Raw genomic sequence first — 24,421 nt, forward strand, 5'->3', positions numbered from 1 at the left:
CCTTCACCATGCCTGGTATAGATTCTCTGTGTGTTTCTTAAGTAACAGAAATTTATCTTCTCATAATTCTGCAGGCTATAAGTCTGAGATGAAGGTGTCAGTGGGCTGGTTTCTTCTGAGGCATATCCTCTTGACTTGAAGTTGGCCATCTCCCTGTGTCTTCACATGGTCTTCCCTCTGTGTGGGTCTGTGTCCTAATCTCCTCTTCTTATAAAAACCCCAGTCATAGTGGATTACGGCCTCTCACAAGATCTCATTTTACCTTAATTACATCTTTAAAGGTCCTATTTCCAAATACTGTCACATTCTGAGATACTGGGAGTTAGGACTTCAATGTATGAATTTTGGGAGACACAATTCAACCCATAAAATCATGATAATTCGGTGTCTCTTGGGTGAGGCTAGGACATCAAAATGTTTTACTGACTAGGTTTGAAGAGATGGTACTTTTTATAAGGGCTATAGGAGGCCTTTGGAGATTCCTCTGAGAAGCATTAACTAAGTGATGTGTGATAATCTCATTTCAACCCTCCTTTATCTGCAGGGATCGGAGTGACTGAAAGGAGACCATCTTATTTGTGCAGAGAAGGAAAGGGCTCTGATTACCCTAAAACATAAGTCTCATTCCCCATGCCTTCCAGGCTCATGATGACTCAAGGAAATGAGCAGATTCTGGTAAAACATCTAGCTCTGTGTGTGGCATAAACCTATAGTTTCTTTGCTTTGCTCTGCCAATACTAAAATGGTGGTACCAATCCACAGAGACATCAGGGAAGCATTTTGGGAAATGATACCAGAGCTGGCTTTTAGCAAACCGTTAACCAAACGCCTGGCTCTGCAGTTCTCCCAAGTTTAGTGTATTTCCCCAGTGTATCAGTAAGGATTCTTTGATCACAGGCAAAAGGAATGGGTTCTGACTAACATCAGCAGAAAAAGAGATCACTAAAAGGATATGAGATAACCCAAGGGAGGGATCGGTAACCAGGCTTAAATGATAAAAAAAGGAGTCAGTGTGGATCAGAGGTCTAGCCCTAGGAACTACTCCCTCACTCAGTCTTACCAGGACGTCACCGCTGAAATGAATCAACTCCAGCCTTCTATCGTATTTGTTTTCCTATTGTGTATCACTCCACTTCACATCTGCTATGGTTTAAAGCTTTGTGCCCACCCCCATTCATATAGTGAAATCCTAATGCCCACCGTGATGATATTAGGAGGTGGGGCCTTTGGGGGTGATTAGGTCATGAGGGTGGAGGCCCCAGGAATGGGATTAGTGCCCTTAAAAGAGAGACTCCACGGAGCCCCCTCACCCGCTCCACCATGTGAGGACACAACCAGAAATCTGTGACCCAGAAGAGGGTCCTCACCCAACCACGCTGGCACCCCGTTCTTTGACTTCCAGCCTTCAGAACTGTGAGAAGTAAATTCCATTGTTTATAAGCCTCCGAGTCTGTGGCGTTTTGTTAGAGCAGCCAGATGGACTAAGACAGCATACAAAGTCTTAGGAGAGAGAATCCAATTGGCCTGACTTGGCCATATCTGTAGCCCTTGGCTTGATTCCTTGTCCCTCCAAGACTGAACAGATGAGCAAAGAAAATTAACCCCAAAAGGACAATGGAGTGCTGGCTACCTCAGGGTAGGAATGTTTGCTGGCTGTGACAACAAACAAGCACGTGCCCACTACACCCACTGTTTACCTGCACATCCGCACAGCCGACATGCTGGTTCTCTCAGGCCATGAATACGGGGGGGGGGGGGGGGGGGACGCTGCTGTCTCAATCAAACTTGCCTTCTTCTGTCCCCAAGTACAAGAAACTACAGAGGACTTATTTATCTGCTTCTTGGTCCAATCCCCCTCCCTACCAAGTGTATCTTATTTTTCCTGGAATGATATTTAGATCTCAGAAGAGCAGAGCAGCAAGGCAAGTCCTCGCTGAGGCATCAGTCATAGGAATGAGGAGCGGCTACGACAAATTGAAATGTCAGCATTATTAGCAATTTTGCTTGAAGCTGTTTGGTACCGATTTAATGATGAAACAAGAAATGGGGCAGATTTGCCCTGGAAAAGGGGATGATAACTAGGGATAATGGGCTAAAACTAAAGAGAATAAATATTAGACCAAGTGTCCTAAATGTGATAACTTTGGATTCTTCCCCAAAGAACGTGTTGAAATGCCTGGGGGAACACAAAGGAGGGCAGTTATTTAATGTGCATGTGAATTACAAGATTTTGCACCAAAGACACAGGGAGGTGGCCACCTCCACATTTCCTTATTTACCCATGTCTCATAGTGAGGTTGGGGAAATCAAAATCTGTAATTAGTTGGCTGAGTTCTTGATCCATTCCCCTTCATGCTCATCAATTAATGGGCCTTGCAAATATCAGGGAACGCAGGAGATCTGTAAGGAAGAGTGTGCAATGCAAGGTCTTGTGAAGACAATGCTCTTTTAAAAAACTTATGTATTTATGAACTTTTCATAAATTCTGGTGGTCTGAGTTTCTGCAGTTTCTACAAGTAGAGAGTTTACTTTGCAATAAACTCCCTTTTGTGGGAGAAAATCACTAAAATGAGACCATTACTTACATAAAATGAAAGCAAGCATTGATTAGTTTTTTCCATGTGCACGCGTGCACACAGACATACGTGTGGGACTTGCAAGAAACTGGGTAGGACCACTGACGGTGGGGATCTAAATACCCTGGGGGTCCTCTCTCCAAGTTCCCTTGCACAGTGGACTTCCATTACCTCCTGAGCATTCAGCAAAGCTTTGTCAATCACTGAAGTCTGACTTCAGCTGAGTATTTGTGATATTAATACAGAGAGCAATGTCCATGCTTCCAGAGAAGTGGTTCTGAAGACAAAATAATCCAGACAAGCAAGTTATAGACATTTCTTTGGAAAAGAAAGTATTCTGAAGCAGCTGAACAAGAGTGTGCACAGGACGAGCGCCAGGATGTACATGAGGAAGAGTTTACCCTCGTTGGGGAGTTCCCGAAATTACTTGGTGAGGGATCCTGAGAGAAAGGATAAATTTATTCTTCCATTCTAGACTGAGGGCATGTGGAGCCATTAGAGCTGGCACATAAAAATAAGCCTACTTTTACTTCATGTTTCAAGCCCCGTGTCAGCTATCTGTACTTTAGAAGTCATCTCATTTGGGATGGGAATAGTTTGCTGAAAGCTTGTTAAAACAAGAAATCATCTTTGAAGAGGTTCCTTCAATATTTTGCTTAATGTAAAACATATTAATGTGCATCAATCTGTTGATCTTTGATGTGAATCTGAGGTGTCTTCTTTGAGTGATTTCTGTTGATCGAAATTCCTCATTATCGTTCCCAGAGAAAACCTCATCCAGATTTCATAGTCTCCAGGAAGGATCAGCCAAATATGGACGAGGGGCCAAGTCTGGCCCACCACTTGTTCTTGGAAACGAAGTTTTATTGGAACACAGCCTCACTCATCCGTTGTGTCTGTAGCTGCCTAGTGCTGTGACGGCAGTGTTGAATGGTTGCAATAGAGACCATATGGCCCATGAAGCCTGAAGTAGCCACTATTTGGCGCTTTACAGGAAAAGTTTGCTTTTTAGGAAAAGTCTGATCTATATTATCAGTTCTGGTTTTGTTTAAAGTGAGGTAAAAAGTTCAAGAAACACTGGAAAGGTTCTAACTGCAGAATCTGTCCAGATTTCTGAGGATTCTTTTTCCACTAACAGCTAATCAAAATAATTGTTGAAACTTGCTCTCATAGAATGTTTCCAAAGCATTAACTTAGTTTTCATAGAAACAGCTCTTTTTCTTACTGCACTCATTTTTCATCAGTTTACACAATATTCCACTAAATAATGTAATTACAATAACAAGTGCAGCTGGCAGAAGCAGGTCTGGGAATAAATACAACTGACTCTTGGCAAGCAGACACCTCAGAGCAGAGAGAAAGGTAAGACTGTACAAAACAGCCACTTCACAGGATGGCACGGGCACGCATCAGTATGTTTAATAAAGGGACTGGACGGGAAGTGTTAATTTGGTAAGTCCGGTAAGTGGACATCAACCAGGTAAGCTTTCCCATCCATGTGCTTTTATATAACATCTCTCATTTCAGGCATTTGTCACTTTCACATGTGCAATTTTGTCACGGTTATTTCACAAATTCCTATCTTCTCTGCTAGCCTGTAAGGTACAGGAAGACGGGAATGTGTAGATTTTGGTATATCTCCACTATCTAGCACTGTGGTTGGCATATGGTTCATGCTCAAAACATATTTCTGGAATAAATAACTGAATGGAAGCAGGCACTCTGTAGTCCAAAAATCACGAATGCTGTGAGGTTTCATCAAGTAATGGGGGGCTTACATTCCCTTCTCTGTTGCTCAACCGGCTCCTGAGGACAGGTTGGACTTTAGAAGGGGGTGGGGGCAGGGAGGCAGGGGAAAGGTGTCTCTGATTCTGATAGCTCACTTCCAAGGCAGCCGGGAAGTTTCATTATCTGATGCCCGGATGAAGGCAATGGGTTTAAGCCAAGAAGATCATTAGCAATTTGCATTCTGCAATCCACATCACTCTTGTATCTAGCAGAAACGAGAAACTTGCTTCTAACTGGCAAGTTAAGTATTGATAATGCAGAACGGCTCGACACCATCCTTCACAAGGCTGGCACTGTAATTTCAATGTTTCTGAAACTTCGGTCATTTGCATTCCAACGTCACAATTTTTGTCATAACTGCGGGCACTCTGTAACATTATGTAGTTAATATTTGTCTTTCAAGCAACTCATTTTTAACCTAAATAGATGTATTTGCCAAGGAAACTTTGTGTTGCCACTGTAATTGGAAAACCAGTGTCAGTTGTCATAAAAAGAGTTAATGGGAAGAAAATAAACCCATGCATATCTAACAATTATTAAGAATCTCTTCCATACTAGACAGTATTCTAAGAACCTCAAATGCATTTGTTACTTTAATCTTTGTTTGCAGGGGCACACATATACACGGACATACGACTTATGGAATATGCAATTACCTCCATTATACAGAGGAGGCATTCGAGGTACAGAGGATTTCAGTAACCTGAACAAGTAGTAAATTACAGACCAGATTTTTATCTCAGCAGGGCCTAGCTCCAGGCCCCTCATTCTCAACTACTATATTTTGCAAACAATGTTTTTAAAGTCTAGATAGATGCTTGACTGCTGCAGGCTCCAAGCCTGAGGCACACTCCCTTTCTGTTAAAAACAGGGCTTAGGACCAGTGAGACACTTGTCAAAGATACTGTAGTTTAAACTGAGAGTTTCTCATTGACATAAAAAGGGTTGAGAGAAAATTGAAAAAGGAATCACTTTCTAAATAGCTTCCCCTTTCTTAATGACTAGATGTTCACCACCTGAAATCGGTGAGTACCACACACAGGGCAGGTGTCTTACACTTTGCAAAATGCTGAGCTGGACACTGGGTGTAGGACACCTATTTCCCAGGATCCTTTGCCTGGCTCTGATCTCCAAGTTTGGAGGGCACAGCAGACATCCTTGGGGATATTTACTCAGCTGGTGATGATTCTCTCCCTGATGATCAAGTCCTCAATCGCTGCCCCTGGGTAATGAGGTTTATTTATCCTGCTTCTCCGGACACCGCTGATTGGACCAGAGTGAACAACTGAGCTAGACTGGGCCAATCACATGCCTTTTCCAGGAATTTGTAATCAGGGGGCATTAACAGTCCCTATACCTGCAGGAACCTGCAGCATAAATCTTAGGGGCTGAAAGGTGCCACAAGCTTAAAAAAGGTAGAGATCCTTTTTCAAAAGAAAATTCCAGAGTGGGCCCACAAGGAGAAATCAAGATGAGGGAGGAGGAAGAACTGCCTGAGTTCTGACAGCCTTCTGATGCTAAGCTCCTTGGGAGGCCTAGTTGTATGCATTTTACGCTTAGGCTAACCTGAATCAGTCCTTATTATTTGCTTAGCTAAATGAGAGGCAGTTTTCTTCTAAATATACCACCATGCCATCAACTATGGAACCTGTCCTTTGAGGTTTTTGTTGCTGTTGTTGTTGTTTAATGTGGGGCGGGGGGTGGTGAGTGGGAATAGATATGCTGGATATCTGTATTCTCTGCCTGGTATTCCTAGTAGGAAGAGGAATGAGAGAATCATTGGGAAGAACACTATATTAACAATAGCTAATATTGCTGATTATGAGCCACACATTTTTTAAAGTGTTTTACATAAGTCATTTTATCCAACCAACAATCCTGTGAGAAAGTATCCCCACCTTATACACAGGGAAACTGAAGCTTTGAAAAAGGAGAGCAAATTTAGATCTGAGATATGAACCTAAGTCTATAAAACTAGAGCTCCTGACCACTCCTAACCACCTGTTGTACCATGCTGACTCTCATGGTATCCATTCGCCATATTGCTGATAAAGATTTTGGTCCATGAACAAATACTGACCCACCTAGGAGCCAAGCCTTTGCCTGCTTAGTAGTGTTCTAACCAAATATGTTAAACAGTCTCCAAACCAGCATCAGATACTCACAGCACAAAAGATGCCTTTGTAACCAAATATTTTATGTGAATGCTAACAAACATGGTCATTTGATCCCCTACCTTATGACCATACCATCTTTCCAACTGGTAGATCTCCCAACTACTAGTTGGGAGGAAGGCACAGGGCTACTGAGGTCACATAATTTCTCTCTTTGTTGTTTTTCTGTCCATTTGTCACTCCAGAACAGTAAATGTCGATGGCTGGGTTATGGTAACTGCACAGCTAGCACTACCCGACCTGTTGGCTTCATTCACCAGTGACCCTGGGGCAAGGTAGTAAATACAGCCCATAGAGTCAGGAGCACTTAATGTACAGATCTCATGGTGAGCTCTTGTGGATCAACTCCCCAGCAGAACCCAGTGACAATCTGAAATGGAAGCCCAGAGGAAGGCTCAGCCAAAACCTGGGATGGAGGAGTAAACAGGTTTTCTGTTCTGTAGTTTGCTCACTTGGGAACACGAGTTCCTTCTGACAAGGGCAGATCACAGGTCAGGAGTAACTGGATGAGGCCTTTCTCTGGGGAAGAGTAGAGACTAGGAAGCTCATGGACAGTATCTCTGGGGCTGAGCTGGGTGCGGGGGTGAGATGCACTGTCAGTAGCTGATGCTGAGGGGAAATGAATAAAGACTCATCTGGGCTGGTTCCAAAGAACATAAGGCAAAATACAAAGGGAGGGTCAAGATGGGTAGAAAAGGTAGAATGGGGAGATATGATCTGTGAGAAGTTGGCAGTGAAAGCATCTATGAAATTCCATAAGCCAGAGTTCAGGTATTTGCTGGGGCTTTAGATGTGGCTCCCATGGCCATGTGTGTGGGATGAAAGGGAGCACTGAAAGGAGTTGGCAGGAAACAACACCATGAGGGACAGAGAGGGCCCACGCGGACTCCTTTTGTGGTAGACTCCATTGGGTAATGCCACCAAAGATATCCACAAATCCTGTTTTCGATCAGGTGACAATGGGCCTGTCCCCTGGGATGACTCATGCCTGTTGTAGCCAATCACTGAGATCCCAGGACAGTGGGAGTGATTGGCATAGAGATTGGCCAATGCGATGAAAGAGAACCTCTATAGAGAAGGTTTCCGGGAATGATTTTCCTCCAATTAAATGCAAGAGCTATGAGAAAAACCTCTTCTTCCCCTTCCTCCCCAATGAGAATGTTATGTGAGGAAGGGATTCTTGTCCTTCCTCTTGGAAGAAGCAAAGAAAGGCCAACAGAAGCACAGAGATTCCAAAGCACTGCACTAACACCAAAACTCCACTAAGTGAGCCCTGGCATTGGGAGGTGATGAAATGTTTTTATACTTTAAATAATGCATAGTTTTTCTGTATTTGTAGACTATAACATCCTAACTGGAAAAAATAAAAACTGATGTCATTTTCAAGAGTGTTTCTCGAGAGTATATTCTCCATCCAAAAATGTTCTATGATCAGATGATTTTACAAAACATTGCATATTATATCCATCTCCCTGTACTTCACTTTTGCACATTAAAGGCTCTGAAAAGTCCTTCAGTTATCTAAAAAAAAAAAAAAAAGTTTGCCTTTCTTCAACTTTTAAAAAATGAATTAGAGAATTAACTAAATCGGAGAATTTGTTTTAGATTTGTAATATCTTATAGACATGTACCTTGGAGTCCATTTTGGAAAAAAGTAATTTAGAATTTGTGAGAAAGAGAAAGGAGAGCAGAGGAGCAGGTCTGGGGCATGCCAGTCCCTACAGAGTGCCCACATGCACAAAACAGGAAGAGCAGCTATATCTTTCTGCATTAGCTGCTTCTTCCAGGAGGCCAAGAAAAAAGGATGCATTTTACAATTATCCACTTGCATCCCTGAATTCTGACAACGTAACAGAATGAACTAATGAAGAAATATGAACTCGACCACATGCCCATGGTCTGGTCATCTTGTACAGCAAATCTGGAAATGCAGCTTGACTGCTGTATTTAAAACATATTTTTGAAAGCGTAGCTGGCAGGCAGGCACTCTTAAATGGTGATGGTAACTAAATGGATAACTATTTTTCTCCCACTGACTCTCTTTCTAAAAAGAAAAATATGAGATTAAGGAAAATGCATTTCATTGAGATGGCCAAGTATTAGAATTTCAAATCAGAACCAAATTTCTTTCAGGGACCCTAAAAAAAAAAAAAAAAGTAAAATAAAATAAAAGCCATCACCTTAATCAAGAAAGTTCTCTTTTCAGGTAGTATAGGGGCTGAGTACACAGCTACGACAGGAAGACAAGAAGGAGACAGAGTAAATATCCACAGATGTCAAAGGCCAGACAGCATAGTAACACTGGGCGTCTCCCAGGAAGGAACTAGATGCCTAAGATTCAAACCAGAAAGGAAGCCTTCACTGCATTCCCTTTGATATCATTTAAATTTTGAACCACAAAAATGTGTATTCCATCAATTTAAATGTGTTTTCTATTGATTCAAAACAGAAATTAGTTTAAGATATAAAAACAAAAACTACAATAGGAACAACAAAGCACCAATTCATGATATCAGAGATAATTTTATATGGGGCTATTGGAGCCACACGGGGACTAAAATATATGACCCATTGTATCAAACCACTGCTTGAATTTATTCAACAGAGTGGGAAGGGCGCCATTCCTGCTCCTAAACCACCCCCCTGTTGACAATGTCCTCATCAATGCAAAATAATAAACCCCTCAAACTGCACACAAGCACTTCATTACCTCTGGAGTCTTTCATTGCCAGGCGAGTCTCATTTGCAATAGAGATTTCAGGCTTATCTTAATTCTGAGGAATTTATCAGGGATTCTGGAGACAAAAACATGCATTCCTCTTTATCTAGCTCTGACCTAGTTCTGGCCATCGTCCTCATCCAAACAGGAAGAGAAATCTGAAGTTGCAATACATTATTTACCAGGATGAACCAGTAATTCAGACTGCAGGGAAAAGCAATAAGAGAGCTCGGGAAAGCTTAAAACATCTTGAAGGCTATTTCACGAAGGAGTCACAGCTAATGTAGGCACAGGTACTTAGGAGTGAAGTGGGTATAGATGAGAGGTTAACGGAGAGGGCCATGCTGGGAGACCACATAAAATAAATATGCATAAAAGAAGACATCCGCAACTCACTTCCTCAGTTCCATGCAACCAGACTCTGTTTTACACAAGGATTTAACAAACCTGATGCCAACAGCAATTGTAAAATGGAAGGAACTCTACAAATCATTGTCATCTTGAGACTGGCATTAAGTAAATGCTCTGAAAAGTTACAAGGCAGTGTATAAATGACATTCGACTGGTTTAATAAATTATTCTGATGCATTAGATTCCTTTGAGCACAATGGTTCCCCAACCCCAAACCTCGCTGTGATGCTTTTAAAAGCAGTGGGTTCCTCCGGGTTTTATAACACGGAAACACGATGATAAGGCGCACTGTCCAGTAAAAATTGCCAACTTTCATCAGCGACATTAAAACTGGGCCAATTATGATTTCAAAGTCATCCATCCAAAATATGAACACATTTTTTAAAAATACAATGGGAGGGGGTGGAGACAATCATACTATTTCTTAAAATACCATACCCACGCCAAGAAGGATATCAACCGTGATACCATGAGCAGAATGATGCCAACCAGCTGCATTTATAAGCAAAGCATCCTCCCCTCATCCAGGGAACACTTTTTATCCCAAACACACTTGAGCACTCAGAGAGTTTCATTCTTAAGAAGGTAAATAGCATATGAGGTTTAAAATTCTGTCTCTTTCTTCTATATACACAAATGCCACCAAAACTAAAAGGTCTACAGAGGACTTGAATGCTCCTAGAAAATGTCCTTGACATATTAGTGGTTCACCCACCCCAGTTAACAGCAAGAGAGCATTTTAGCCACTCAGCAAACAGCCTGGTATTCACATTAAGAAGGCAGCAAGACATCCTTTTGACCTTTGTTATTACTTAGACCTCGTGTTGTACATAAAAACAGTACGATGATGTCAAACAAATTCCAGAAGAGAAGTATTTATTGCTGAATCTAAATCAAAAAATCCATATCTACTATAATGGCACTTCAAAGGAAGATATACTGTATTTACCAGCTCAATCAATACTAAATTAGCTGGGATAAATATTTTCAACTCTACCAGTCTTAAGATGAAGCCCGCTATTTAGAACCCTGTGTCTTGGGAGAGACAAGGAAATTTTTGCTTATCATACAGAAACGAGAACCAAGAATTATTTTACTGGCAGGTGCACCTACCCTTAGTTGCTCTCTTTCACAATTCATCTGTTGTCTTGAAACCTACAAAGAAAGAAAAAGGGGGGAAATCAGCAGGTTCTGCACAAAAACAACATGAAAGAAAATGGAAAGTTGCTTCTAATCACTCGGCTCAAAGCAGACCCAGGATTAATTAATTATGTATTTAATTTTTTTCTTTAGGTCTACATAGCTGGAGCTTCACTTGGATTTTCAGTCATGTGATCCAGAAACACAGCTAGGATGAGCCAGAGTCTTGGAGAGAAATGAGGAGAGAGATCCCGTAGAGGGCGTGGGAGGCAAAATGTGCCCGGGGATGAAGGCTCCCCTCGGCGTGAAATTCCCTCTGGCCCTAAGGGTGCTGACACTCTTCACCAGAGGCCCACTCACAATGGTTGGGGCTAGGCACTGGCCATCACACAACGTCTTGTCCCATGTCAAGGGCCCACAGTGTCACCTACATGCCTTGGCAAATGGGCTCCGTTTTATGGTCCAGTTCTAATCAGACTGTAGTTAAGTCCCCACATAACTGTATTGGGGAGAATTCTGAGGACAATACTTATATCAGACAAAGAAATTCTGATGAATTTGTGGTATCTACCGTAAGCTCAAAAAGGAGAGACTGGTGACACATATACCATGCCTCGATGACCCTGGCCCTTACCAAAATGCGCTTCTTAAAATCAAGGATGCTTCTTTAGAGTGACCACAAAACGTATTGTCCAAACAGGAAAAATGGATGTGAGCTGGAGGAGAGGGTAGGGTGGCATTAGTGACTATGCCAGGGACAGCAGATGTGAAGTGGGAGTGACAAGGCAAACTGTGACATATGGCCACTCTACCTCTGTGGGGACTGGCTCACTCTACCTTCAGCTCAAATAGCCAGGCTGGAGTAAAATCTGCGTCTGCGTTCACAATGGATTCTGTGTATTTGTCACATATATATTTTTTTTTAACCAATGAAGCAACCCCTGACTCCTTGCATCTGACAGTATATTGTAAGTTTTTGAAACTTTCACTAAAGGATAAAAAGGTTTAGGAACTGACTTTTGATGTATATTTTATGTATTTTGTATTGAAAGCTTCTTTCTACTTTCTCCAAAACAAAAACAAGAATCTTTATTTTGGATTTGCCAGAATCCAAAATCTATAAATTGGTGTTTTGCGATGCCCTTTAACCCAGAAGCATCACCTCAGAGAATAGCACCTAAGAAAATAAGAAGAAATACAAACAGATGTTTATTTACATGGCAATTAACTACAGCATTATTTCTGAATGAAAAAAAATTGTAACTATTAAAATGTGCAGTAATGGGAAAATTAAAAATAAATTCTAGTACACTCATATGATGACACGACGTGCAGCATTTGGAACCACAGTTTGGAAAAACAGAAATGGGAAATGCTCAAAAGGCACCATTTAGTTTTTGATAAAAGAAGCTACAAAGGTGCACACATGTTATAATCCCTGTTCTGTTTTAAAAAACTCAGTAAAATAGACCATTAAAAAGAAGGAAGAAAGATAAAAGAAAAGAGAGGGGGAACAACTGGGAGGAAATATTCCAAAATATTCAAAAGAAAATGGGTACAATTCTATAAATATATGAAACACATACACACAGTGGATTATACACTTGAAATAAGTGACTTTATAGTATGTAAATTTTGTCTCCATAAACTGTTAAAAAAAAGGAAGTGGAGCAAATCCGCAGAGACAGAAAGCAGATTAGTAGTGGCCAGGGGATTTGGGGAAGAGGCCGTGAGGAGTGACAGCTTCATGGGTTTGTAGTTTCCATTTGGGGAGATGGAAAAGTTCTCACACTAGAGAGTGATGGCTGCACAATACTGTGGATGCATTTAATGCCCCTAAATTGTACACTTCACAGTGGCTAAGATGGTAAGTTTTATCTTATGCATATGTTCCCACAATATAATAAGTGAAGCAGGTGAGGAGGTTCTGGTTCTAGGTAAGATGGAATAAGCACGGTTCACCCCGTCTCCACCCAGTCGGTGCAAGTGTTAAGTGTGCGTGGAATGCACCGAGCAACGATTTGCGCTCTCTGCAAGGTAAGCAACAGCAGGGGAGTGGGCAAGAAAAGAGATCAAAGTACCACTAGACAAGTGGTAGGTTCTGCCCCCTTCCCCTCACTGGCATCCCCAGATATGGATTCAAGGTGCCCTAGAACCCAGGATTAAGCATCAAAATACAGAGAGAGAGATGCCCAACATCTGCTGAAGGGAAAGTTTCTCTGTGATCTGAGGTGCTCTGGTCCCAAGAGGTATCAAATCCCCACTGACTTTTCGCTCTGTCCTCTTTTCCACTTGGCCACAAAGGCAGGCTTTGTTGCAGGAGCACAGGAACAGGGTAAAAAAGCACCAGCTCTCTGGCTGGAGGACAAGAAAGGGGAGGCCTAGTAAATAAAAAATACTTTGAGGATCCTGGAAAGAGTTTGGAAAGAAGGAAAGAGTTTGGGAAAATGACACCATGTAGTGCTTTTATGAACTCGACACTCACCCCTGAGCCACACGTATATGCATATGACCCAAACAGATACCACAGACTTTGCAAAGTGACCTGGATGGCCCATTGCTTGGGTCCCAGACTGGCCACTAGCATGCATACATATGGGACAGATCCAACTATTACTGCAAAGACTTTGACAGCAGATATGATATTGGAAGCAAAATGCACAGAAGGAAGGCAAGAACTTTCAGCCCGAATATAACTGGATCAATTGCCTAACACAAAAATATCAACAATTTCCATAGAGGAATAAGACCCAATGTGTCATAACGTTAATATTCAGTCTACCCAGGTTACAACCAGAATTACTAGGCATACAAAGAAACGAGAAAATCTAAACTCACATGGGAAGAGACAATCACAGACACTGACACGGGGATGACACAGATGTTGAAATGGTCAAATAAAGATTTTAAGCAGCTATTATAAAGACATTCCAACAAGTAAGGGAAAACACAGTAAAACAAATGAAAAAAAAAAAACAATAGACAGTGTTGGCAAAGGAATCGAAGCTACAAAGAAGAACAAAATGGAAATTTTAGCACCGTAAAAAAATAGCCTAAATTAAAATAAAATAAAACTCTATGAATGAGTTCAAATGTGGAATGGAGATAACAGAAGAGATTCAATGAACTTGAATACATAAGAATAAAAAGCATCCAATCTAAACAACAACCAATCTAAAGAAAAGTAAATCCAGGGACCTGTAGAATAAAACCAATAGACATAACATTCATGTCACTTCAATTCTAGAACAAAGATAGAGTTCACTGCAGAAAAATTTGAAAAAATAATGGCTAAAAATTCCCCACATTCGGCAAATGGCACAACCCTATACATTTAAGCTTAGCAAACCCTGAAGAGGAAAACCCAAAGAAATTCACATCCAGATATAATCAAACTGCTAAAAACTGAGAAACAAAACAAAGAAAACAACAAAACAAAACCACACTTCGAAAACAGCCAGAGACAAATGATGCATTATTTGTGAGACAGCGACAATTCAAATTACTGTGATTTTTCATTTAAACAAACAAAAACCAGGGAGGCCAGAAGAAGGGGGCACATGATTTTTTTAAGTGTTGAAAGAAAAGAAGTGTCGATCCAGAATTGTAATTCCATCAAAAAGAGCCATTAGAAATGAACATGAGATATTAAAGAAACTAAAAAAATTCATTGCCAACAGGCCTGCTCTCATAGAATTGTTACAGGAAGTTCTCCAGACAGAGGTAATTTGATACCAGAAGAAAATACGGAACATCAAGATAAGAGGAGCAAAGGAAATGGTAAACATATGGGTAAATATAAATACAATAGACTGGTCTACTCCTCTTGAGTTCTTTCAAACATGTGTCATGGTTAGAAGCAGAAAAATTACAAAATCGTCTCGCAAGGTTTGCAACGTACCTAAGATAAACCAACATAAAGAGACAAGAGTAAAGGGGTACATATGTCAAGAAGGTTTCTATATTCCGGCTAAAATGGTAAAATATCGACACTATGTAGACTGAGAGAAGTGAAGTATGTGTGTACTGTAATCCTTACAGTAACTACTTTATAAAAAAAAACATGCTAGAATAGTTGGATGTCTATATACAGAAACCAAACAAAACACCCCAACCTGAAACTCACTCTATTTATACAAAAATTAACTCAAACAGGCCACATATCTCAATCTAAAACTAAATTGTAGTAGGTTCAATTAAATAGTGATGACAATATTTTTTTCTTAACTCTTTGCTGTGGTTTTCAAAGTATCCTTAAGGTCACGCAGGACACTTATAATCGGAAAATATTTTAGTATCAGTGGCTTGCAGTAATATGTGTTTTTACAGTTATTGTTATTGTAATAGTGATACCTTTCATTTTAATTAATTAGCTAAATTGCTTTATCTAATAACAAGATTAATATTTTTAACAGGTGTCCTCAAACCCAGGAGGGTTTGTCAGACACACGGAAGCGCAATGACGTTTAAAAAAACAAAGAGCCTATTGAACTACACAATGTGATGTGACGCCATGTTATAATGTTCCCATTACAGAGCATGTCAAATGCAAAATTCAACAGCAGCCATGAGAATAGCTATGTTGTCCTTCGAATGAAGCTGATTAAGGAAAATGAGATTTGGAGATAATAAAAAAAGGACATTTTGAGTAATTTCTATAGTGGACTTTTTTTTTTTTGAGTTTTTGATTGATTGATTGATTGATTGATTGATTTTCATTTTTCCTGGATGGCATCCCATATTGTTTTGCCAATATTCTTTTTTTTTTTAAGATTTTATTTATTTATTTGTCAGAGAGAGCGAACTAGCACAAGCTGGGGAAGCAGCAGGCAGAGGGAGAAACAGGCTCCCTGCTGAGCAAGAAGTCTGATGCGGAACTGGATCCCACGACCCTGAGCTCATGCCCTGAGCCGAAGGCAGATGCTTAACTGACTGAGCCACCCAGGCGTCCCTGTTTTGCCAATATTCTAATAACAATTTCCTGCTTCTCCTTTTTGGGCATTGTTCCTGTCCGATCCCATAAATATTCCGTGAATTGGATGTCCTCACCACCACACTCTACCTGCTGCCTAATGGAGCCTACATTTGCCATTATCTCTTTGGTTAGAAGTCAACTCTGTAACACCTGCATCTTCTGAGCAAGATGGCTGCTCACCGCCCCTTCTTCACCAAGTGATAGACTGTAACTGGCCAGTTAGGCAAGATGGCTGAGTCCCATCATAGGTCTGTTGCAACTGTGCTCATCACACAACACTCTGAGCAGGGTGTAATGATGCTCTGAAGGCTCACTAGTTATTGTTAGACCTCTTAAATTTTTTTCCCATAACCATTACGAGAGAGGGCTAAAGAATAAAAGGCACCTGTAAATTCTTATCATCTGTTATGAAGAAAGACCCTTCCAGTGCACTCTTTAAAAGCCAACCTTGAAAAATACCTTAGATGTACACTTCACTAAATGTCATTTCATTTGGAAACTAACATGCAATATTTTTTTTCCTCTCATGGCGGTAATGCACAGAACCAATATATTTTATAGCCTAAATGAAAAAAGGGAAAGTGGGAGGTCTGGTGCTGCTCCTTTAAGATGCTTCCAGAGAATCAAATACCACTCTCGATAGGGCTGCCAAGTAAGCACTTATGAAAGGTTAGAAACTGAAGCAATAAACTTCAGCATGAGACCCTTTGCTCTCCTGGTTGAACGGGATGTTTAATAGCAGGGATTCATCTTCTCCCATCTCCTATCTTCATTGAGCCAACCAGGCCAAAGAATCTTTCTCAGACTCAGCCTTTTTCATCTTCTACTGACTTTGAGCTCTCTCTTCTCAGTTCTTCCCACTTTATCCTGACCCTATTACTAGTTTGATTTCCCCTCCCACACATTGGACTGGATCTACAAGGGAAAGGACTGAGTCTTATTCGACTTTCTTTTTCTAGAGACTGGACAATATTTGGAATCCATTCATTTTATTTGTTTGTCTATCCATCCATTCCTCCATGTATCCAACAGCAAATGCATACAGACACTGTATATTCTGTATATGAGACACTGTTCTAACTACTAGGAATGCAACAGTAAAAACAAAAGCCTTCTGGAGCTCACTAAGTGGGGAAAAACAGCAAATTGATAACTGCAATACAAAAAACATTAGCTACAATGAAGTATAAGATGTGCCAATAGCACACAGGAGGGACAATCACCTCGTTTTAGAGAGTTGAAAAAATGTGCTATTTTTTGTTTGTTTGTTTTGTTGTTTTTTTAGAAAACGTACCCAGAGAAAGAATGACTTAAACAAAATCCTTTCAAGGAGAGAGGAGAATGTGTGGAAACCTCAGTGAAATTATGAAGTGCGAGTAATTCAATACGGTGGAAAAATCAAGCAAAAGAGGAAACTGATGAGAGATTAAGTTAAACTGGGAAAAGTACAAGTCAAATGAAATAAGACACACAATAAATTAATGGGTAAATAGATGTGTAGATTGTTTGAAATAATATAATGTTAGAAATTCTAAATTTCAGGGCGATTGTGAATTATTCAGAAGAAAAGCACCAAAGAAGTCTAGCAACAGAGAACTCAATAAATCAAATCAGTTGGTACCTCATACATTTCTCAAATTCTCCATTTCTATAGTCATTATAAATTCTTCTAAAATAAGATGGCATTCCCTATAAAGGCATGCTTCAAAGTACCTAGGGCGAATTCTACAGTTTGCCTTTTCCTTCATGCATTTAAGGATTATTGTATATATTTGGCATGCGTACTCTGAGTTACTACTATCTGACAAGCACTGTGTAATGGGAGGAGATACAGATATAAATGACACATGGTGAATTTTCTAAAAATTAAAAAAAAATTAAAAAAAAAAAAAAGAAGGAAAGAAAAAGAAAATTCCCAAAGAGAGAGGACGAGATGAATAAAATGGAGATTATAGTGCCTGGCACGTAGTAGCTACTCAATTAACGGTAGCTATAAATAACTCCCCAAGACACCAAAAGGGTAAACCCAGGGTGGCCATCCTAGAAAAAGTTCAACTCCAATTTTTCAGGGAAATTATATAGTTTAGTTTGCATTCCCTTCAGTGGAAAAGTGAAAAATAAAAAATAAATAAATAAAAAGAAATGTTGATCTGCCTACTGTACTTCTGGGTTCTTATATGAAATGTTTATTGGAGATCTGAGTTCAGGAAGACCTCAAATCCCTGAATATAATGCTGTGCATCACACTGGTTGTAATAAAGCTCATTGCTCCTTCCAAATGTATCCCACAATGAAGTGTGTCCTCTGAATCCAGGCAAACAGTACCATTTATGTCAAATATGAAAATACAGAGCCCATCACTTGTTGTGGTTGGGTTTTTTCATTTGTTTTTGTTTTTGTTTTTTTTGTGTAAGGGAGAAAAAAAGTGTGTGAAAGTGTGAAAGTAGTAATTGCTTAGGATTCAGAAAAGGAAGCAGGGAATAATCAATTGAAAAAAAAAAAGAAACAAAAAGTCACAACAATGAGTCAAGTCAGCCATGATTAATTAACTTGATTCTGGCTCGTGTTGTATAAATGGAAGAAAATGCATTTTAGAGAACAACCTGGGGAGTCCACTCATCTCTTCCCCAACAATTTCACTTCAACTTTGGGAAGAACTAGAATTTGTTCCTTAAGTCTTGTCGTTGTAGAGGTCCCGGCTTTGGGGGCAGACAGCAGGGCGGGGGGAGGGGGGCAGTGGTGGAGGGGACAGGAGAAAAGAGCTTGGCAAGGCTAAGTACTAACTGGGGGAAAAAGTAATGGGTTTGTTGTTATATAAAACCTTGAGCAGATAAGCCCAAAGACTGAAAGCTCTAACATATCTAATTGATGGCTAACAACGCTTGGGATATTGAGCATGTCCTGAGATCTCAAAATACTGAGTGTTTCTAGCACTTCAATGACCTATGGTATGGTATGTGCCAGGCACTACACATTTAGCAGTGAGCACTTCTCCTGCTGTTCCTGGTAAAACTGTATCATTTTGATGATATCGGTACTTCTATCAAGAGAGTCCCTGCTCCAGATGTAAGTCACTGGGGAGATCCAAGTGTTGGTTATCTGATTAAAAGGAAGTCAGAGGTCAGGATGCCTGCAGAACTTGAATGAGTCTCAAATAACAGGTTTTAAGGAGCTGTTTTCTTTAGGGAGAAATGCTTTTTACATTTCCTCTGCCATGCACCCACTTGTTAAATACCGCATTAGCAAAAGAGCAAGGCCCCCAGGTCTGAGACAAAGGAATCCAGGCAGACAGATTCGATACACACACAAACACCAAGCAAGAGGTGGCAGCCACAGCAGCACCTGGCAAGGATCCCCTTCAGCCTCCTGCATCCATCTGCTTCCTGCAAGGATGCAGTGTCTCTTGGAGTTGTTAATTTCAGGCCTCCAAGTGACAGGGCAGCCCCCTGGCCACAAAGAGGCCCGGCTGCTCGGACACACGCACACACTTGTCCAAGGGAAACCAGAGAACGTCTTTGCACCTGATAACTTGCAAGGTGGGGGAAACATATTGCCTATTATTTATTCTAATAATAAACCATTACCCCAGGCACATTTTTATTCTCCAGATTTAATAAGGTATTTTGTGAACCGAGGCAGAGGAGGGAGGGAGAAAACAATTGTGGTTATTAGGAAGATGATTTCTGTTTGTTTCAGACGCAGAAGTAATCATCATTCCTTTCCTTCATAATCAAGGGTTATAATTCCCCCCCCACCCCTCCCCAACCTCTTGCTCAGGCCAAGAAAATTCAAACAACACTCACCAAAATGTCCTGAGGAACTAAAAGGGCTTGGCATGCTTCCCTGAGCCATTCTCCTAGGACCATCATTACCTTATAGTCAGAGAACTCCGACTATGGAGCAGGGAATCTCAACACCTCCTATTGTCCCCCTCTCCATATCCAGAGGTGGGAAAGAGTGGGGAGAACCGGGTGGGTGATTTACATATCGCTCGTGTATCTCTACTTAGATGGGATGGATATATGTTCTCAAGACATTTTCACATTAAGACGTTTTAAGTGGAGTTTTTTTTTTTTTTTTCCCTTTCTGGTTAGATGTCGCAAAGCTCTAATGATAATTTTATCACAAGTTGATAATTTTATAATCTGCATCCCAATTAAATAGATTCAGCGGAGACACACACAGGCCACTGGCCTTATCTGGGCAGTCATCCTGATCATGTTAATTGAGAGACATCTGAAAGGCAGCTTAAACGCAGTGGTGAAGAGGACAAACTCTAACAGTCAGATTTCCAAGGGTCAACTCTCAACCCTGCGACTTATTAATTTAAGGAGCTTGGACAAATTCCTCACCTGGACCTGCCCGCACATCCCAAAGGGTCATCGCGAGGTCTGAATAAGTTAACATCTGCGAAGCAATTAGAGAGTGATTTGGCACACAGAAAGCACCAAATAAGTGTCTTTTCACTGTAAGAAAGCGAACTTAATCCAAAGTCTATTGGTTGCTGTTGCTGTTATTTATTCTTTTGTATAGGTTGACAATATACTGGGTCTGCCCAGCTCTGTGCTTGGATGTTAGGTGGACAACAGCACAGTGACAGAAAACCAAGGATTTGAAAAGTGGCTGATGCTTCTGGAAGTTTTGTGCTGCAACATTAAAAGTTCACATCCACAGATCACAAGAGTATGTCAACAAAAATAAATCATGTAACAACCACTGTACTATCAGAAAAAAAAAAAAAATAATAGCAAAGTGAACCAAGTCCCATTGGACCAATTTTCCAGACAAGGAAATAGGGGCATAAATGACTTTCCAGTCGAAGGCAGCTCAGGTGAACATCCCCAGGCTGGCTTTCTAAGCTATGTTACTATCTGCATCTAAAGAAATCTTTACATAGCCGTAAGAGGTCTTTACCATTCCTGATTTCTGCGACTTTACAAAATGTCATCATTTAAGAAATGGGAACAATCCTGTAGCTGGAAAAGCTTGAGGAGTATTCATTTTGTAATTTTCCAGTTCAGTTGTCTGAAAGGGTTGCCTGGGTGGTGGCTGTTATTTTTGCTCTGTGTGTGTGTGTGTGTGTGTGTGTGTGTGTGTATGTGTGTGTGTGTGTGAGAGAGAGAGAGAGAGAGAGAGTCATACTCTTCCTGGAATGCTTAATGGAAGGATCGCTGGAAGATATACGCTTCATGAAAAATGAACGCTTATAACCCCTAAACTTAAAGAATCTTTACTGGAAGAATTCAGTTTACAAAAGTTCTGAACAATGAGGAAGCATTCATGTAAATTGCAGGCAATTTAAAAGGAAAATCTAGGTCATCTGGCTGTTTGCTTTGTCATCATCAGTATTAATTAGATGCTGGAAGTAATGACTGAGCTCAGAGAGCTCTTCAGATTTAAAATAATAATAATAATAAACCAACAGAGCACAGCTTTACCTTCGGAAAGAAAATATTTTCACAAGTAGCGTTCTGAAAGAACCTGAGTGGGAAAACCTTGCAATTAAATTCTGCAAATGCGCTGTGAAATAATCCCAGGGGAAGTCTTATCTGTACTTAATATTCAAATAAATATTCTTTTTGTGTGCCGTGCATTCAATAGGGTGCATTTTATTTAATTTAAGTGTGTAACGTAATCAGTATCATGAGGAATAATCACAAGGAGCAGTAGAACCCTTTAACTAGGATAAATGGGCTGGCTCCACAGCTGAATGGGCAATCGTGGGCGAGGAAGGAAACGCAAAGTGCAGAATCCCAAGTACAGGTTTCCCTGGATTGTCCTACAGGACCTTGGTACTCAAAGTTTGGTCCATGGCATCATCTGGCAGCTCATTAGAAATGCAGTTACGTCACAGCCCACCCCAGACCAACTAAATCAGAATCTACGTTTTCCAGGACCCCGGGTGATTCACATGCACACTAAATCTGGAGAGGGATTGAGGTCAGGTGAGTTGGGGGCTGTGCTCCTGTGTCTTGAAATATGGTAGGTGCCAAAAGGCTGCCAGAGCAGGCTCACTCCCCTAATCACCCCAGCCCTGAGGACAGGAGGAGAGGGGAGAGGACAGGGGTCTTTCAAGTAGGGACAGTGCATAATCCATGCACAGCAGGTGCTTCTCTCTTTGTTGGACTGAATTCTGGCCATTTTGTGTCTTTTCTGCTGACTCACATTACCTTCCCAACTGAAGCAGTTCTTGCGCTGGCCAAGAGCCTCCTTCCACAAAGGTAGGGCATGCTCTCGGCCACAGCACTTGGAGACTTTGGAAGTTACAGAAGGTTTAGTGCAGGGGCTGTGCTTGTATCTGGGGACATCAAAAGGATTTTCAGTTCACATGGACCCAAGGCAGGGTCCCTCAGAGAGCGTGAAAGGAAACTCTGTCACCACCAACAAAATGGCAGGTGAAATTCAAGGATAGACCTCCTTAACAATGAACAACTTGTTCATTGTGATTATTCAGGAACACCCTGCCTAATTCCAGCAGGGAATTATCAGAGAGCTTGGGTCGGGGAGAAGTAATGCTCCTCTAGCAGACCTAATATAAGAAGCTATGCATGGGTGGTGTTCCCGGTCAGGAGCTGGCCAATTTGTAATTTGCTCATGACCGTGGGTTTGAATCTTTTCTTAAAAAAAAAAAAAAAAAAAATTTTGATTGATTAAAAAAAACAACAACAAACCAACCAACTTGAAGGAGAACAGGAGGAGATACAGTAGCCAGGAGGACAGAAGCAAAGAAGAGCTGGTTTCCTTCGGCGGATTGAGCAGAGCTGGGAAGCCACACTAGCCTCAATAATGAGTGCCTTAAATAATGAGGAAGTCCGTCCAGTCAACTTGGCTGAAACCTTCCTCTGCAGCCACTGGCAGTGCTGCTGGAGAAGAGGAAAGCCTCTGTGATTACACTAATGAGGAGGAGATGAACGGCAGGTCACCACGGGTGAGGTGCTCAGGTTCCGTGGGTATCAGGCAGGCAAACAGGGACCACCACGGCCGGACAGGGAAACAGGGACCACCACGGCCGGACAGGAAACAAGCTGCCTGCCTTCTGTGGGCAGTGGGTGACATGTGGGATGCCTTTGGGCAGCAGAGAAAAGTGGAGTATTTAAGTTTTCGTGATAACGGGCATTCATTAAGTCCTGGCTTTGTAAGGTGTACTGAACTAAGGGCTTTCTCTGCATTATATCACAGTGGATCATTGTATCTGCTTGATGAGGCTGAGAGTATTTTCCTCCCTAATTTGTGGCTCAGAGAAGTTAAGCCACCCGTTTAAGCTGACACAGCAAGTGAATGGCGGAGCTGGGATCTGAGGCCTGACAATGAGGCTGAGGGTCCATTTTCTTGATCACTTGCTCTTCCTGCCTCTCTGCCTTCAAAGCTGTGGGCCACGTTCTTACAGCACAGCTGCTAGTTATCTGTTTTTCAGCCGCTTTGCCACCTACCTGCCACCCCGGCGCCAGCTCTGGAACAGGCCACAGACCGAGTGAGGCTTCTCCCAGCCCAAACCAGACCAAACATGTTCCCTTTCTGGGGCAATACTCTGCTTCACACCCATAATCTCCTTTCTCAAGTATCTTCTTTTCAGGATAATACCCACAGTTCCTCAACTTTGCCTCAAGTGACTCGGATTTGAGTCCTATCTCTTTCCTGATCACTTCCTCTAAAATAAAGGGGGGGAAATGAGGCAGAGAGAGGTGAGTTCAGTTCGTAGATCTGCCAGTTAATTGTTGGACCTTGAATACGCTCCATAAATTCCTGCAGTGGGTTGAATGGTGTCCCCCATAAATTCATGTCCACCTGGAATCTCAGAATGTGACCTCATTTGGAAACAAGGTCCTCGTAGACGTAAGAAAGGCAGGGATAGAAATGAAATCACAGTGATGGTGGGTCCCTGATCATGAGAGCATCCACCAAAGAGAGGGGAAAAGGACACACACAGACGCACCCGAGAAGAGGCCACGTGACAACAGAGGCAGAGAATGGAGAGATGCGACCACAAGTCAAGGAACATGAGGAACGACCAGAAACTGGAAGAGGCAGGGAGCCCCTGGAGCCTTCCCAGGGAGCTGGTCCTGCCAACACCTTGTTTTCAGACTTCTGGCCACCAGGCTGTGAGAGAATAAATTTCTATTGTTTGAAGCCCCCCAGCGTGTGGTAGTTTCTTACAGCAGCCCTAGGAAAAAAATACACTTCCTCTGCCTCAGTTTTTCATCTGTAAGGGAGGTGGGAAAGTCACGCCCTCAATGTGCAGAGGAGCTCTGCATCATAGCATCCCTGCGACCAAAGAGCAGCCCCTTCTAGCTCCATGCAGACATTCAGAAACAATGCCACATGGGCAGAACTGAGACAAAGCTCATGGGGGTCACGCACATCCAAACCACCAGGCATGACTTTTGATATCATGACTCTTTGATATCAATCTATCAATAACTTATTCTCCGCCTAATTTTCTGAATATCCATCCCATAGTCCTCCACCTTGCCTCGAGGGGATCCCATAGGTTTCCAACAAAGGTGTCCTAGTTGACGGTCTTGCTGCAATTCACATGTGGTATGTCTATCCCATTCTCCAAACCAACCACTCCGGTGAGAAGAAATGACATGCACTGGGTCTAGGTTATCCTAAACAAACTGATACACAAGTCTACTGA

The 24,421-nt window shown here is 41.5% G+C and overlaps 1 protein-coding gene across 12 annotated transcripts in view; it reads right to left on the reverse strand.

Moving 5' to 3' along the window:
- Positions 1–24,421, reverse strand: part of RBFOX1 (RNA binding fox-1 homolog 1) — a 1,395,365-nt gene that overhangs the window by 556,990 nt on the left and 813,954 nt on the right. For all 12 annotated transcript variants that reach the window (XM_087870651.1, XM_087870643.1, XM_087870620.1 and 9 more), the window contains one exon: positions 10,782–10,823. In XM_087870651.1, coding sequence (XP_087726777.1) covers positions 10,782–10,808 — 27 coding nt within the window. In that variant the 5' untranslated portion in view covers positions 10,809–10,823. The remainder of the gene's footprint in view (positions 1–10,781; positions 10,824–24,421) is intronic.

Source organism: Ursus americanus, chromosome 2 (genome assembly GCF_024610735.1).
Source record: "Ursus americanus isolate L20-20 chromosome 2, mUrsAme1.1.p, whole genome shotgun sequence".
NCBI classification, from domain to species: Eukaryota; Metazoa; Chordata; class Mammalia; order Carnivora; family Ursidae; genus Ursus; species Ursus americanus.